Source organism: Apaloderma vittatum, unplaced genomic scaffold, assembly GCF_000703405.1.
Source record: "Apaloderma vittatum isolate BGI_N311 unplaced genomic scaffold, ASM70340v1 scaffold8573, whole genome shotgun sequence".
NCBI classification, from domain to species: Eukaryota; Metazoa; Chordata; class Aves; order Trogoniformes; family Trogonidae; genus Apaloderma; species Apaloderma vittatum.
The window spans coordinates 2,711-19,046 of record NW_009709815.1 but is presented as its reverse complement, the minus strand read 5'-3'; the positions used below and the strand labels follow the sequence as shown (position 1 = coordinate 19,046).

Below are 16,336 nucleotides of genomic sequence, written 5' to 3'. Positions count from 1 at the left end.
ATACTCAGGGAAGAATTAATTTCAGCACCTATAACACCACAGGAAAACTCCAGTCCGAATAGCTTTTAAAGAGCTGGAGGACTCAAAGAGGGATACTTATCTAAACTCAAATCCTTTAGGGCTTTCTTATCGCTTCTGGTTAAAGATTTTGTTCTGCTCTTTGTGTGTCTGCATCGTTTTTAATAAATCCTACAAGGATTTTTTTTTTTCCCCTATCTGTAATGCCTGGTGGGCCAACGTCCAATTAGACGGAAGCTGACGCAGTGGCGTTCGGATCCAAAACCTCACGTTGTGTTCAGGTGGAGTCACAAGTTTGGGATTAAGACCAGGTAGAATTTGGGGTAGTATTTGTGGTGACAGAATACTGCCAGATTTCTCACATTTGAGGGGCAGAAATGAGCTCTGGAGTTTCGGAAAGGGAAGCTGACAGTAGGTTGTCCTGCACAGGAGTGTCCCCTTGATGGTCCAAGTGTCCCCAGCATCCTCTTCAAGGAGGGCATTATGAAACTACAAGCTGTTTGGATCCAGCAGGGAATGAACTTAGTGTAAAGGTGACTCCAAATAATGAATATAAAGGGCTCATTTCTCCCTGGACCATGTCTGAGAATGGACATTTCTGGAGAGAAAGGAAAAAACCTTACTATGTAGAAAAATAGGGAAAGCAGTTGTTGAGCTAGAACATCTGAGGCATAAGTAATCCTCTATTAAGGCCAGTGTTTTCAGCAAAGATCCCCACTTTCTTCTATTTTCTCCTGGTTTTTTACACTAATGCTTCCACACCTGTGAGCTCCGCACCTTGGTGGATGCAGGTGCCTTGTCCCCGAGTTCAGATCTCAGGAAAATTTTGACATTTGTGTTTGGCAAAAGCAAGGAGCTCCCTGGTTTTGAAAATACCACAGTTCTCCCTAGCAGCAGAGAAAAGTCTGAAGGCAGAGCCCATGGCTTACATAGGGCTGCAAAAGACATTTCCTGTGATTTTCCTAGGAGTGAAAGAAAAAGCGGTCCAGACTTTAAAAATTAATTCCTCAGAAGATCCAAACTGATCCGAGGCGCCCCCAGACAGGACCAGGGTCTGGGTTGTTTGCTCATTAGGGTGAGCTGAAAAGAGAACTCCTCGTCTTAAAAAATGTACCAAGCCTCCCCCTCCCAGGGAAGTAGGGAACTGAGAGAGCAAGAAAACAGGCAGCAGAGGAGCTGGCAATAGGAAGGGCTTTTGATTTTCCCTTTCTTCCATTCTTTCGCCGGCTGGAGTTAAGTGTTTGGTGTGAGCCTGGCTAGCCCTGCACTTGCTGAACTTATCGGGGTTATTTCATCTCCCCATGACCTCTCCGTATTTACGATGGGAACCCTGGAGGCATTGGCTTTGCTTAACTGGTGTATCTTACACTGCAGTTAAGCTGGACCTTAACTGATTACAGCCCTTGATTGATCAGAGAAAGAGGGAGGGGAAGAGAAAGAGGAGTCCTCGAGCAGATACGCAGGACTATCAGTGCACCAAGCAGCTTCGCCTGGGGCTGGGATATGCCACTCGGGGGGATTCTTTGTAGTGCAGCTCTTTTCACATTTATAGAGGCCCCCCTCCACTCTCCAAAAAAGCGAGAGACAGAGAGAGAAAAGCAGGCGACGGGCGGGGGGCATGGAGCGGGCTCAAAGGATCTCAGGAAATCTTGTTTCGAAGCAGTAAGTCAGCACCCGCACTCCATTACCAGTGTCCGCGGGGGGTTGTGATAGTGAGCGAGCACAGATCAGCTTAGCGGAGAAATGGAGAGGGGAAAAAAAAAATAAAAATAATAAAAATGAGGGAGAGAAATCGAAACGGGAGGAGGGGAAGGGGAGACCTTTCTGCGAATTTTGGGTTGTCTTTGTTTGTCTCTTTGCCGGAGAGAGGAAAACCAGAAGTTTATAAAACAATTTTAATTTGCTGAGACTTAGCTGTGCTGCGTGATCTCCCCTCTCCGCCATTATTCACGTCAGGCAGATGCACAGCAATAGGTTTAGGGCTAATTTAGTGGGAAACCTTGGTGTGCGTTTGCTTATTTCTCGATATTTTTAATCTCTCACCAAGCCCCAAAAAGATTTTTGTTCCCCACCTGCCATCGGCATGTCTGAGCTTACCCAAGAACAGACAAATAGGTGCAGAAGAAAGGACACCAGCCCTGCCCATTTTCAAAGCTAAACCTAACCTGAGTCCTTCTGCCAGCTCGGAAATGTTTAGGAATTCCTGTTTTCCATGTTTTCCTGCTTTCTCATCCCAGGTGACTCTGTGAGTCCTAAAATTCCACTAGAAAGATTCCCATTCCTGCGATTAATACCCAGTGTAAAGTTGCCCATGTCTCAACAAAGGGAGACTTTCCTTTCCAGTGTCTTCATTTGACCTTCACAGAGAAACATATTCACGGGGAAAAATGCATCTGGGTAGAATTTGCTTGTGGTGACTTCTGTTAATGCAGTCCACTGGCTAGAAGTAAGGAGGATGGGGATGGCTCAGTTTGCCAGCCAGCACGGTTGAAAAGCATTGGCCTTCACTTTTGGTTATTCTATTCAAAATGCCTTAGCAATTCCAGCTTAGTCAGGAAAAAACCACTTCATGCTTAGGTAACACAGGATGAATAACAATGTCGCTGGTTAGTGAAGCACAGGCTGCTCATTTTCAGAGGGGGGATACTCAGCAGTGCTTGAAAATCAAAACCATTTGATAGTTTCAGGATGGTTTTGGCTTGAGTCCCTCCCGCTTCTGGAAAGGGTGAGCCCATGTCTCTTGATTTTGCCTGTTAGTGAAATCGATGCTGGAAGAACTGGCACTCTCCTTTTACTTTAAAGCCCCCACTACCTTGGCTTTTTTGTTCCCTCCCTGGTTATCCAGACTATTCAAAACGTTGCCGTCTGCTTTTCTCTAAGTGATAGTAGAGTTTGGTGCCCTAATGCCAGGGAGAGTGGCTTGTGTCTCCAGATCAAGCAGTTTTTAATGTAATTCCCATTCTGCTTCTGCCCTTCCCCTCCAAATTACACTTCTACCACAAGGATTTTTCACAACCTGTGTTGGATGTATAACCCTGCGGTGCTACTTATGGTATTGCCACTGCAAGAAGAGCCCACTCCTGTTTCCCAGACCATCCAGACCCAAAGCAAATTTCTCTTACCCTTATAGCTAAGACCTTCCCATTCTTTTGTATAGCTTAGAAACTTTTCTTTAGACCTTCTCCATAATTTGTACATCTCTACAGAAGCAGGGTGCCCAAAACAAGATGCAGTGCTCCAGGTGGAACCTCACCATAGCCTTGAACAATCAGGTAACAACTTCCCATCGCCTTTTGTTCTAATCCTCCCCTTGTGCAGCCTGCATTGGTCTGCTTCGCTGCAGCTCACCATTGCATCCCCGGCTCCATCTCATCCCCGGCATTTCCCCAAGCCCTCTCCATCGTGAGTGTGTGGCGGTTTTTCATCCGTTCAAGTGAGCAGGGTCATTGGAGGACGCAAACGCTCATCTCCATTTCACCCGCTGTGTCCTAGACCGCTCCCCTACGGCGCTGAAACGTCCTTCAGATGTTTTAAGTCACTGGGAGGCATTGATGATATTTCTGGGTTTATTGTTCGCTGCCAGGCAGTACCACTGTTCAAACACAGGACCAAAGCAACTGTTTCTAACCACTTTGAAGGGATCTGGAACAATCCATCCCATACCCACCAGAAGGGATTGGAGCACATCGTGTTCTGTTCCCAGCTTTGCTTCCAACACCCTTCCCATGGCCTTGACAAAGGCGTTTCGCTGGCTGCAACGTATTTTCCAATGGAGTGGGGAAGGTTAGGAAAATGAGACATTGCCACTCTACAGCAGCAGCTCCATCCGCGCTGAAGTCCTGCAGCGCGAAGGACTTGGGAGATTGTGTTAGCTCGTACCCAGAACACCGTTCTCTTTAGCGCTGGTGACAGGCTGACAGATGGATGATAAATACCTGGCTAGATGAGGCAGCGGAGCATCAGGTTTCTTAAACTTTAACCCACAACAAAACAGAAGTAGAGAGTTAAGTCGCCTGCTCATTTATGCCAGAGTGAATCAGGACTGTGCTTGAAGTCAGTGAAGTTTCCCTTAAGGAAGGTCAACGGGAAGTTTGCTCCCCGGGGCTCCAAAATTTACTTGGAAGTGATGCTCCAAAATTTCCTTGGAAGTGACGTTAGATGGAGGAGACTGTAATTACCCAGATCAGACATTTTCTGGGTGCAAGGAGTGTGAAGCGCTGTCCGGGTCCTTGACCTGATTGCAAAATCAAATTTAATGGGTGTTCTTACTGGATTGGTTTGGCATATTGGGATACAGCTCATCTGGGTCTAGTGATTTAGAAAATATTCAAAATTAATTGCTTGGTTTTGTGAGTGCAGTGTTAGTGATTGCTACACAAGTCATTTTAGTCCTACCTAGGGGCATATTTGCATATATTTATCCTCCTTTCAAGTGAAGATCTTTGGGGAAACTGTATTTATCTCCTCTCAACTCTTTCTTCAGCTTTCAGTAGTCCTACAGTCACCTCTTCTTTTTGTTTCCATTTAATGTATGTATAGAATAATCAACTCTTCCTCTTCCCACCAAGTGAAAATGAATCCACAGAGATCAAAAAGCATTAATATGAGGAAGGGTTGCCTTCTGCAAGAGAGAAGGAAAAGATTAGCTGAACAGGGTGCAGAAAAAGATGGAAAAGATTAAGCTGGGTCCCCACCAAATAGCTGAGAACAGTCCTGGAGGACAAAGCATGAGTTACCCAGAGGAGGAGCCAAAATCAACCACAAATGGCAGAGAGACCAAATCCTCACTGAGGAACTCAGATAGAATAATTAGCTTGGTCCATGTTGGTAGTAAATCTGTAAGATCCAGAATGTTTCCCAGCACGGCCATCAAGCCCTTATCAGACTTTCCATTCCCTTGGAAACCGTGTAAATATTAACACCACAGAAGCTGAAAAAAGAGAGATTTCAGCCTACAAACGCTCTTCATAAGAGAGAATTTTTGCCTGATGTAGCATCAAGTATTCCACTTGCTCACGTTCCCAAAGAGAGGGGATTTCTACCTGTTCCTAGGAAAGCAGTACCACAGCCTCAGAAACATCACCCACTGCCAGGAGACCCGTCCTCTCTTTTTCCCTTTTCTGTTTCTGCCTGGTATCCCATTTCGGGACCACCTGGCAGCTCCTCTGGAGTTAACACCCTTCAGCTAGTTGCAGATCATTACGCCTTCCCTTTATTCAGAACTTAGCCCGGCTCAGCAGTTTTTCAACGCAGCGTTTTTCTAAGGCAGCCTCTGATTTTGGACGCTTCGCTCTGTGTCAAATCGGGTGTCCAGAAACGGAGACACCACAGAATCGGAGGGGGGGGACTCTGGAAAATGTTGTCCGCAGGCTCCTGCCTTCCCCATCATTTCGTTTGCTTGAGTTTGGATCTCCTGACAACACCTGGTCATGGAGCATCACTGATACAAAGCCCGCTGTGTCCGGAGCCTGATGTCTTTATCGGTTGGGCATCTTTGCAAGCCCAAAGCAAACTGATAACACAGGGCAGGAGGTGTAGGGGTGCTGAGGACGTACAGCCTCTCCAGGCTGTATTTCCCGTAGGGACCGGGGAGGTGCAGCAACCGGGTCTGCCAAGGATTTTGTCGTGAACCTTACCTGCTGCCCTCCCCGATGCGCGGTTCCTATCGAAGCAGGATCTCTCCCCAGTGCTCATCCGCCCCCAGCGCAGCCAGCCGTCCCCCCTCCAGCCCCCAAACCTAAAATCCGACGGCCTGATTGCCCAGATCGAAGGCCCTAATTGCGCTTCCCTTCCCAAAGCCGCGTTCGTTTATCATAAAGGGTGCACATTTCCCCTGCTACAGTTTCCACGGCCAGAGGCCCTGAGGGCCAGCTCAGAAATGGAGGGAATTAATTACATTTTTTTAACTCCCCTTCTTTTAAAGTATGGGAGAGAGTGATGAAACGTCCCGGGGGGGGGCGCAGAGGGGAGGAGGAAACAGGGGGGAGCTGCAGAGATGAGGGTGAGGAGGGAGGCAGCAGCAGGAGGCAAGAAGCGGGGGGGCTGGCTCTTTCATCCAGGAGGGTCTTTGTGCAATAACCTTGGTCTCCCCAACACATGAAGACCCTCCCCTACCCCCTCTCCCCCATGACAAATGACCTCCGGAAAGGGTAGAAACGAGGCCGAAGGCTCCGAGAGCTGTGGCTGGTGTTGACTTAGCCCGAAGTGCAAGCCCACGCCACGCCTGTGACTGATTTGGGAGAGCAGCAAAGGCAGAAGGGGATGGGGAAAGGGAGACAACCGATGAGAGGGAGGGGAAAGGGAGGGCTGTCAGTCACCGTGATGGACAGGTAGCAGATTTCCCTCCAGATAAAGCCTTACAGATGTGAAGTGGCTATTGATTTTTAGTTAGTGATGATAATGCACCAAGAAGTAATAAATTATAAAAAAGCAAGGTCAAAAAGAAAAAGGTAAAAGGACTTTGCGTTCTTGAGGAGGGGATTGCTCCAGATGCCCCAGACTCTCCTAAGTTCAAAAGTTTCCTGGAAAATGAGTTTATCCAGCTAAAACAAGAAATCAGATAACGCGGGCCTGCCGAGGCTGGAGGGCTCATGCAGGGTTATCCGTGCTGGGTGGCGGCAGAGCGAAAGGGAATAGAAATCTCTTGTTCGCTCTGGTTATTTCTAACACTTTGTGTCCTGGGGTGGGGAAGATCGGATGCTGTCCTCTGATAAACCTGGGCAAACTGAGTCTTGCGGGAGCTCAGCCTCAAATTGCTCTCAGCGTGCCTGGAAAAGGCAGACGCTTCCCACGGTCGGAGCTGCAGAAGAGGGAACGGAGATCTTTGGGGCTCCTGGTTCAGTTGAGCCTCGCAGCCTCCATCAAGGTTCATCTCCAGCACTCAGCTTCCCTGCCTCCTTGGCAGGGACGTGCATCTCGTAGCCGCCTTCCAGCATCTCCCCTCTCCAACCTCCGTTCGGTTACGGATCCATTCACCACTCCGGCATCGTCGTGATGAGATGTCGGCATCCTCATGTTTCCAGGGGGAAATTCAGCCCGTCGGTTTCAGAAAGGGGTCTTAGGATGGGGTGGACTGTCCTTCAGAAGTGTCAGTCTCTCTGTAGAGGGATTCTAAAGGATTAGCAGAGACTAGGAACTTAGCTTCGCATGGCTAAGGTTAGTTGAGTCCTAGCTTAAGTGACTTGCAGAAGCCCTCGTGAGTCAGTAGCAGAGCTGGGATTAGAAATCAGTCCTGATTCTGACTGATTAAAGCCAGTTACTGTCTTTAGCAGGATTTGCGCAAGTGTTTTCTCCAGTCTCAGCTCCTCTGAATTCCAGGAGTGTGAATCTGGGTTTCATTTACCAACATCTCTTTACATCCCCCTTTCTCTTTAAAAAGGGCCTTAGCGGAAGTGTTAATATGACTTCTGCTTGCTTTAAGAGCCTTTTATTTTCTCTGAGTAATATAAAGCAGCTGACTCTCTACGGGAGAGGGCCAAGAGGGAGAACACTAGAAAACCCTCCGATCTGTGAGTGGTTCCAGTTGCCCTTCGTTTTACAGCTCAGGATTTCTTCTCTGCACCTTGCAGAGCTCAGCGGTGCGGACAGCACTGCCGGACCTGGACAGCTCAGGAGAGGAGAAGCAAAACCCCAAGCTGGAGCAACTTTCCAAAAATAACTCATTATCCATAAGTCCGTGTTTTCGCGCGGGCAGGAGGGATGTTTATTGTTTTAAACATCCGATCCTGCTTGTGAATGAAACCCAGTAATGTCTTGTGGCTGCTGTACGCGCGGTATCTGCCCGGGTGAGGAGGTGCAGGGTGTCACACCCACGAGCTGCTGAAGCGAGGAATTCTGCCAGCAGCCGGCGGGATCGAAGGGCATCCGAGGGGATTCGTAGCTGAGCCAGACCAAAGTTCGTGACCCGGCTTTAGTGGAAGGTTACAAATAACTTTGCAGCTGGAAAACCTACCTTCGGGCTTCACTCCCATGATTTCCCCGCTGCATAAGCTCGGAGGCAGAGAGGTTTATGTTACATCCACAGAAAAGCATGACAGCCCTATTCTCGTATTAATCCACTCTGTCTTGCATATTTAAATGCAATTTCCTTTCTTCTCCCCCTTTCAGTCTTTGGGCTGTCATGGGGCAGGGAGTTCCACGGGCAAATTTTACACAGCGTTATGGCTAAACAACTTCATCGAGATACCTCGAGGCTTAATCACTGTGATTAAGAAGCTGTTCCCGGAGGGTCCGGAGATCTGGAGGTAATAATTTAGGTTCTGTCTTGTCTGGAGTGGCGACTGCCCCGTGGTATGGACAGCTAAGCCAGTTTTAACTTTTGGGCACCAGTGGCAAATTCTAAGCTCAGTGCAGGCTGAAAACCCTGAAGGAGAGGAGGGCAGACGAGCCCTGCCTGAGCTCTGTGCTGCCGCCACTGCGCTGCTTTTACTCAGCTTGTTCAAAGCTCGTCCCTGCGTCTCCGTACCGCACTGCAGGCAAACCCAGATTGATTTTTACTTTTTAACTAACCCCCTCCCCAGTACATCCCTGCCACCACCCCCTCCACAGGGATCCAGCCACCCCTGGTCCTGAATTCTCCCCCTGGACAAATGCCCGGGAAGGATCCCAGAGCGGCTGAGTCGGGAGGTGGCATCACATCAAGGAAAAGCATCTTTGCAGGATTCCCAAGTCCTTCCGGTGGTGGGAGGAGAAGCTTTAGAAAGCAAAGGCCATTCAGCTTAAACCCTCGCTCCATGTCGTGGATTAGGGCTGGGCCGGCCACTAACGCGGACAGACACTCTCTAACCCCCTCTTCACCCCACCCAAATGGGAAGGAAAAGGGAATGAAGCAGAGACTTACGGGTTAGAGAAGAAAAAAAACTAGAACAGCTTTAATGAAACAGTAATAGAAATAATAGTGGAATGATAAAAGTAAAGAACTACATACAACTATAGATAATAGCCTGATACCAAACCCAACTCCCTCCCCCGATATCAATCCCCACTGGTGCTGCAGAGCAGGAGGCACTGGGGACGCCCCAGGCTCAGGCGGGAGCTGGATACAGGAGCTGGATTCGGGAACTCAGGATCGGATCAAAAGCAGGAGGTCAGATGGAGCCCTCCCTGGTCACCGGCCATGGCAGAAAAGGGGCAAAGAAGGAGGAAGGGTAGAAACTCTCGTGATCACTCAATTTATACTAAATATGACGTATATGGGATGGAACACTCTCGTTGGTCACCTGTCCTGTCTATTACCCTCCGGAGGCGCAACCTTTTACTTCCTTGTGCCCCCTCTTACTACCTGGCACCCCAGCGTGGCACACAGAGCCAGCAGTGGCCTTGGGCACCATAGGAATAAGTTTCAGCCAGAGCCTTTCTGCATCCCAGTGCCAGGCAGTAACTGTGAACATCAGGTGTTATCACTGCCAGTAGCACACACTGTCTGCAAAAACATGCTGCGAACTCCAGAAAGTGCAGCCTGTTAGAAGAGACTGAACTGGAAAGTAAAAATCACTAAACAGGACTGGGTTTTTTTAGCTAAACCCGGGACACTCCGTCGGCAAGGTGATGGAGGAGGGGATGGGGAAGGTGTCAGGGTGACGCCGCTCTCTCTACACAATCCCTCTTGTGTCCTTCCAGCGAACGTCTCCTCCGCACAATAGCTCACCAGGCCGCTGGTGGGGGATAAAGGGCTCATTTTACCACTTGCCAGGCTCCAAATATTTCCAATTTGCCACTTTAATTGATGTCAATAAGGTTATGTTAAATTCGGAGATTTTTGCAGCCGCTCGGCATCTGAGCGCTTGGCCTGGCCCCCCCGAGGTGATCGGCTGTCCCCTCATTTCCCTGGCACAAACGCGGCACGTCACGCCCACGAAGATCAACCAAGAGGCATCAGGAGTTCTCTTCCTTCCCTCGCTGCTGCAAACTCTTTGCACTCCTTGCTTGGCAGCCCCCGGGGGTAATTTTGCTGATTGCAGCAGGCAATTGCATTAAAAGCGCTAGCGGGATCGGGGTCCTTGTGTGAAGGCAGCAGCTTAACCGAAACTCACCCACAGGAACAAATCTGGCATTTTCGCCACAAAACAAGAAGGGAAAAAAAAACAAAACAGTTCATCTGTTTCAGGTCTCAAAGCAGGAAGATCGCTTGTGTGCAAATTTAATTACATTTTCAAACCAAGCCTTACACTGAAATGAGCCAATCCAGGACCTCGTATCCTTTGACATTTTAGGGTAAAGAGAACTTTGACATTTCAGCCCCTAAAGCTGAATCTGCGTCAAAGCCAGAAATGGTTTGCATCTAGTTTGGTCAGGGACTTTTGCAAACCAAACCCTGCTCGGGCTTCCGAAGAAAGGGTCTGCCTTCAGCATCCCCTTCTGAAAATATGGATTTTTGCTCCCTATCTTAAGTGTCTCCCATCCTGAGGGCTGTGCTTAGGAAGGGAGGGGTGCTCGTTCATGGTAGTGTGTGTCAAGCAGGTTTATTCCTTCCTCCAGTGTTCATGCTGAGCAGCACAGCTGACGTTGTTGGCAGGTCAGCAAAGAAAGACCAAAGATGGAGCGTGCTGTGAAGGAACTTCTCAATTATCCCTATTAAGATCTTTCAAATGAAGCGTTAGACACGGAGGAGCGAACTGTGGGGTCTGCCTGCTGTTATTTGGTGGAAGCAGGCTTTCATTCTCCTGCCTGGCCAAACCTATATTGATGTTATATATTATATTGATAGATCACCACTGTTATAGACTTTCTCCCTGGTATGCGTGAAGGCAGATGCACACAACCCTTTTCTCCTCTGGATGCTGACGTGCTGTCTCCTGTGTTCCTCCAGGTGATGAGCATCCTGAGCAACCCCAGCGGGGTTCCTCCGCAACCCCAGGCTGACTTCTCCATCTCTCCCCTTCACGGTGGCTTGGACACCACCAACTCCATCTCTGCCAGCTGCAGCCAGAGGAGCGACTCCATCAAGTCCGTGGACAGCCTCCCGACTTCCCAGTCTTACTGTCCTCCCACCTACAGCACCACCAGTTACAGTGTGGACCCAGTGGCTGGCTACCAGTATGGACAGTACGGACAAAGTAAGTGCACTGATTGTATTCCCCCTGCACGGGGAACAGGAGAAGAGAAGGAGGGAATGTAAGAATTGGAAGGGATCTGCCCATCTAGAGAGAAAAAGGGAATCTCCTCACCAGATACAGATGGGGAGTGCTCCACACAGTCTCCCCAACACCCTTGTAGTCCAATACAAAAGTCCCAAGTGAAATATTTTTGGTAGATCATTTCTATTAGCAGAAAAAGACAACTTTCAGATCCCTCTCCTTCCCCCTCTCCAACTCCTGCTTCTCCAAAAGCCCTGCAGCATGTCCACGCTGCTCAAGGCAAAGGGAAGTCGGGATCAAAAAGACAACTTTCAGATCCCTCTCCTTCCCGCGCATCACTCAGGGATGCAGAACCATACGTGGTGCTTCCTCTCCTGCCCTATGCAAGGGTAGGGCTGGGTCCACGCTCAGAGATTTTGCTGCTAAAAACGTTAAGGCAATGGCTGTCAGCTGGGCTGCGGTTCTGCAGAAGCTGAAGCGATGCTGGAATCGTAATCCTGAACCTAAACCTCAGGCCCGAAAGACCGAGGGACCTGGGGAGCGTCTGTTTCTCCTCCAGAATTGTTGGGTCACAAAAACACCAGCGAGCCTGGCAAAGGGCTCACCTGCCGGTGTTAAACTAATAATAAGTGTGGTGGTGTGAGAGAGTGATCCGTGGAGGGTTAAAGGTGCATCCTCTTCCTCCGGGAGCGCTCCTGCTTGCCCATAGCTTGTCCTCAGTGACCTTTCCTTCCATTTGGCTGTGGCTTTTTATTCCCCTCTCCGTCACAGCCCTTTAATGTCTTTAACTTCTACAGCTAAATGAGAACCGGCTGTGGCGGCAGACGGGATCAATAGCAGCTTCCCCCCACCCCTCCTTTTTTTGTTTTTCGGGAGTTTGATCTGTGACCCCTTGACCTTCCCCTCGCTTCTGGATGTGAGGCTGGACACACGTGCTATTGATAAAAATCTTAAACAAATTCCAATACCATGTATTTCCAATAAAGATTCCCTTGGGCAAGACGTTAGTCACACCCATGTGTGTAAAAAATAAAATAAGGAGGAGGACGAACTACGTTTTCTGAGAGAGAGAAAGTCCAGCAAAAGAGAAGGAAAGAGAAAGAAGGGTTTGTCTTGGTTTGCTGCAGGAATTTTTACTTGGGCACGCTGATGAAAAACTGCTCGTGCAGCCTTATTTATGCGCTTTTATTTGCCCTTTTTTCCTGATTTCTGTCAGACGGCTCCCTCTTTTCTGCTAGACACTCATTTAAACTTATAAGTCCAGTTTAGTCTGTGGTTCAGAGTTAACAGTAATGACAGTTTAGGCTGTCAACAGACCCGTGTCCACCAGCAAGTCTTGCGTGTTCAACAGAGTTAGTCCTGACATGTCCCATGCCTGGAGACGTGCAGGTAGCTTAGTCACGAAGGTGTCCTTCCTGCTGGGACAGGGCAGGTAGGTGAGAAACCATCACCCACCATCCACAGTGCCACTGGTTCCTGGTGCTGGGACCTGGAGTCACACCACGGCCAAGCCTGTGCCTCGTGGCACCGACCAGCCATGGCTGTCCTAGGGTGGGATCTCCGCCGAGCAGCAAGTTCTGCACGTGTGCACATACGTGTGCGGTTGTTTGTGCAGGGAATATTTAACTCCATTTCATTACACACCTTCCCTTTAATGAGCCTCGTTTAGAATAATCTCTGGGCGAGGAAACAACTTTGTTGGTAATTAGTCCTGTTAGGGCGATCACTTAGGTGAGGTTGACCTTGATAGAGCAACATTTTTTCTTGTCTTTCTCAGCTTGTGTTGTATTTAGCAGATACTTCTAATTCCTCTTCCTTTTTAATTCTTCACCACTTCTTTTCAAATGCTGTTCAGGGGCTGATCAGTGTGCTGACCTCCACAAGGTCATTATTTAGTGATGTCCGATTCAAATTATATGTTCCTTCCTTCTATGATGTGGCAAAAAAACCCCGTCTCTTTAGTGAACACCACGATATATTAAAAATGAGGGGTTGTTATGGTGGGGATAGGCTCTGTGTAACAGGGAACATAACCAAGGCTTCTAAGTAAGAGCTCTGTGGCTTTGATAGGCTTTGGACTTGGGCTGCAGAGAACTACCCTCTTCCCACTTCTCTCCTCCTAATTGTCTGGTTTAGAAGCACAAAACCAGGCACGCTTTCACTCACACATAAGCAAATAAACACCCAGAGCCCTTCGGGTATGTTTCTGGTTTTATTTTGGCTTCTGCTCTATTAAAGCAGAAAACCATGTCCTTGACTTCTGGCGGTGGGATACCTTGGCGCCTTTGAACTCTTACTACCACCAAAAAAAGCAAAATTGGGAATTTAGTGTGTTTTTCTTAGAAGGATGGGATTCCCATTAGATTTCCATTTCACTGGGTACTGTTGGGGATGACCAGCTCCAACCATTTCTCTCTGTCTTCTCCCAAGCACTCACCTGATTCACCCAGAGCACGGGTGACACCAAGAGCAGAGGCACAACCACACAGGCAGCATGTCTGAGGAGCGAATTTACTCTTTCACTACAGCCTCTCAAAGACATTATTTAACATCCTTACCTGAAATACCAGGAGATCAAGCTGAGAAAGTCTAGAAAAGAGCCATAGCTTGAGGTCTAACCCCATGCACACCCTTCCTTGAAGCTAGAGGCACCGTAACACAACGCGGCAGAGCCCCACACTTGAGCCACGCTACGCCAGGACCCCAGTCCCTGAGGAACACCGGCCAGTCTGCCAACTCCTCTTCTCTAACTCAGCTCCTTTCAGCTTCTGCCGCTTCCAGAATCGTTTTGGCCCCGGGTTTAACTCACCTCGTGCTGAGCCTGGTCGCTTCCATCGCACCAGCCTGCCAGAGCTTGCACAGCCTGTGCTGTCCCAGCCGGTGAGGAGCAGAGATGCCAGATTAATGTGGCCCCTGCAGTTCCCAAAGGCCGGAGCTGTGTTAATGATGCCGGTGATAGAACGCAGAAGCGTGAAAGGAATTCTAATAGATATGACAAGTTTAATAAGAATTTGTGTCTGGAAGGGACCTCCTCTGGGGCAGGCGCCTGACAAGACATTGATGGCTGAAATTTGTTTACTCATTGGCACCGATTGTACGTCTCCTGCCAGCTCCTTATTAATCTAATTTGAGACATTAAAGCTAGTGAAAGGGAGAGACTTTGACTGAAGCCCAGCTAATGAGCAATGTCACCATCCTGCCCCGGTCCTCTGCTCCCTCAGACCATGGGGCCCTCAGGCGAGCTGGGGTAGAGGTTCAAGTGTCACCTCAGGAGTTGTGGCTGCTGAGTTGGGGTTTCTCACCCAGATGGAGATGAGCAGAGCGGATCTTCTTAGGAAGGGTGGGTGGAGGCAGGCACCAGATCTCACAGAGCTGAGTCGGCACGCAGGGGACAAGTCAGATCCAAGCTCTGTCCCGACTTGGTGAGCTTCCACTGAAATCTCTGGGATCGTTTACACCAGCATCACTGGGTGCAGGAGTTGGCTTTGCCACCATGAGGTGATACAGGGAGATGAGGCTCGATGGCTTATCCTGCCAGACTTCTGCTCAGGCTTGTCTTCAGGCAAATGGAAACACCATTTTCTGTGGCAGAAGTAGAATTTTAGGCTGTTTTTTTTCAGTAGATCCATAGAGACCTAGCTAGGTATTTCTGGCAGGACCATCATCTGTTTGCCCTCTTTGCTAGGAGCGCAGCAGGACCCTCTTGTCTGTGACCACCACTGCGCTGGGTCTCTCTTTGGTCAATCGGTGGGGTCTGTTGGTTACACAACCTTTGACGCCGAATGTCTCGTTTCGTGGGAACGCTAACGTCATGCTGTTTTCTCCCCCTCCTTTTTCTCTCTCCTCCTCCTCAGCTGCTGTCGATTACTTGGCCAAGAACGTGAGCCTGTCCACACAGCGTAGGATGAAGCTGGGAGAACATTCAGCCGTTCTGGGCCTCCTACCAGTAGAGACGGGCCAAGCTTACTGAAGAGTCCGACTGTGCCAACAACCCACTCCAGCATCTTGGTACCACTGGAGAAAACACCACCAGCCTTCCAGGGATCTACCTGCACCCGGACCCTGCTCCTTTCCAATTCCCTTCCACCTCGCACCAATCTGAGCTGTGAAGGAGACGGGAAAGAGCGGGAGGGCTCTCCAAGTATCCGGCTCCTTGCAGAGCATTCTTCTCAGAGGCAAGCCTGGCCTCTGGGACCTGACTCCTCCTGTGGCCAGAGACAACGGGTTGGGTGCATTTATTAACCCCGAGTTCATGCCCTCCCTCTACCTACCTGGCCATGGCATTTTGCCCAAGCTTAAGGACTTTCCATTGATCTAGGTAGTTGGCATAGTCGAAGCCAAATTGATCTTTTTTTTTTTAATTTGTAAAAAAAAGAAGTGTTTCGTTTTGTTTCTTTTTCTTTCCATTGCTGTAAATTTGATGAATGTTGTATAGGAAGGAATAACCAAGCTGATCATTAAGGGTGATATAATTCGGGACCACAGAAGACCTATGGACCAAATATAGTACTTGTTTTAAAAAAAAAGAAAAACAAAACCAACCAACAAACCATAAAGACAGACAAAACCAGAAAAAACATATATTAAAGTGACAGCAAATTTCCCCACCCCACTCTACCCTTCCGTTCTCACTGATGGCTTCCCAAAGCAGGGCCAAAGCAGGCCAGGTCACTGCTAAGCAGGGGCAGGACATAAGTCTGTCCAGCCTGGGACCTTTGGAAAGTGTAAATGTAAATTGCTGCATGAGGACTAGAGATTCTGGGCGCAGGCATGAGCAACATTTACTTTTCCTCCTCGGGACCAATTTTTTAGACCTGATTGTCATGGAAAAGGTATGGGCACCTGATAGCAGAAGGAGATGCTATAGCGACCGCTGGCCTTGCACGCACAGAGGAAGGGTGTCCGACCGCGCCGGAGCTCTCACCCACCCAGTCGAGAAGGGCGAGGGCTGTGGGTGGCCCTTCTTCCACTCAGCGGGAGGGAAGCTGGCCATGAGAACAAAGACAAGAGAGGGAAGAGTCAGAGGTGTTCGTTAGCTGCCTGCCTGGAGGGCTCAGTGTGCAAAGCCAGGTTCTTCTACAAGGCAAGGGCCACCCGAAAGAAATTGAGGCTTCTTCTGAAAGTGCTTTTCCCACAGCTGCCTCTCACTGAGGGATGGATGTGGCCATGGAGTCAGAGAGGAGATGACCTGAAGAGCCTTTCTAACAGCAGCTAGGAAGGAAAGGTACCTATCTTTACTACAG

The 16,336-nt window shown here is 49.0% G+C and overlaps 1 protein-coding gene across 1 annotated transcript in view; it reads left to right on the top strand.

Annotated features, from left to right (window-relative positions):
* Positions 1 to 15,467, top strand: part of PAX7 (paired box 7) — a gene marked incomplete at its 5' end in the record, with an annotated part of 52,296 nt that extends 36,829 nt beyond the window's left edge. Inside the window, 3 exons of the mRNA XM_009867073.1 lie at positions 3,225 to 3,290; positions 10,826 to 11,072; positions 14,948 to 15,467. Coding sequence (XP_009865375.1) covers positions 3,225 to 3,290; positions 10,826 to 11,072; positions 14,948 to 15,063 — 429 coding nt within the window. The remainder of the gene's footprint in view (positions 1 to 3,224; positions 3,291 to 10,825; positions 11,073 to 14,947) is intronic.
* Positions 15,468 to 16,336: the final 869 nt, after the last annotated feature.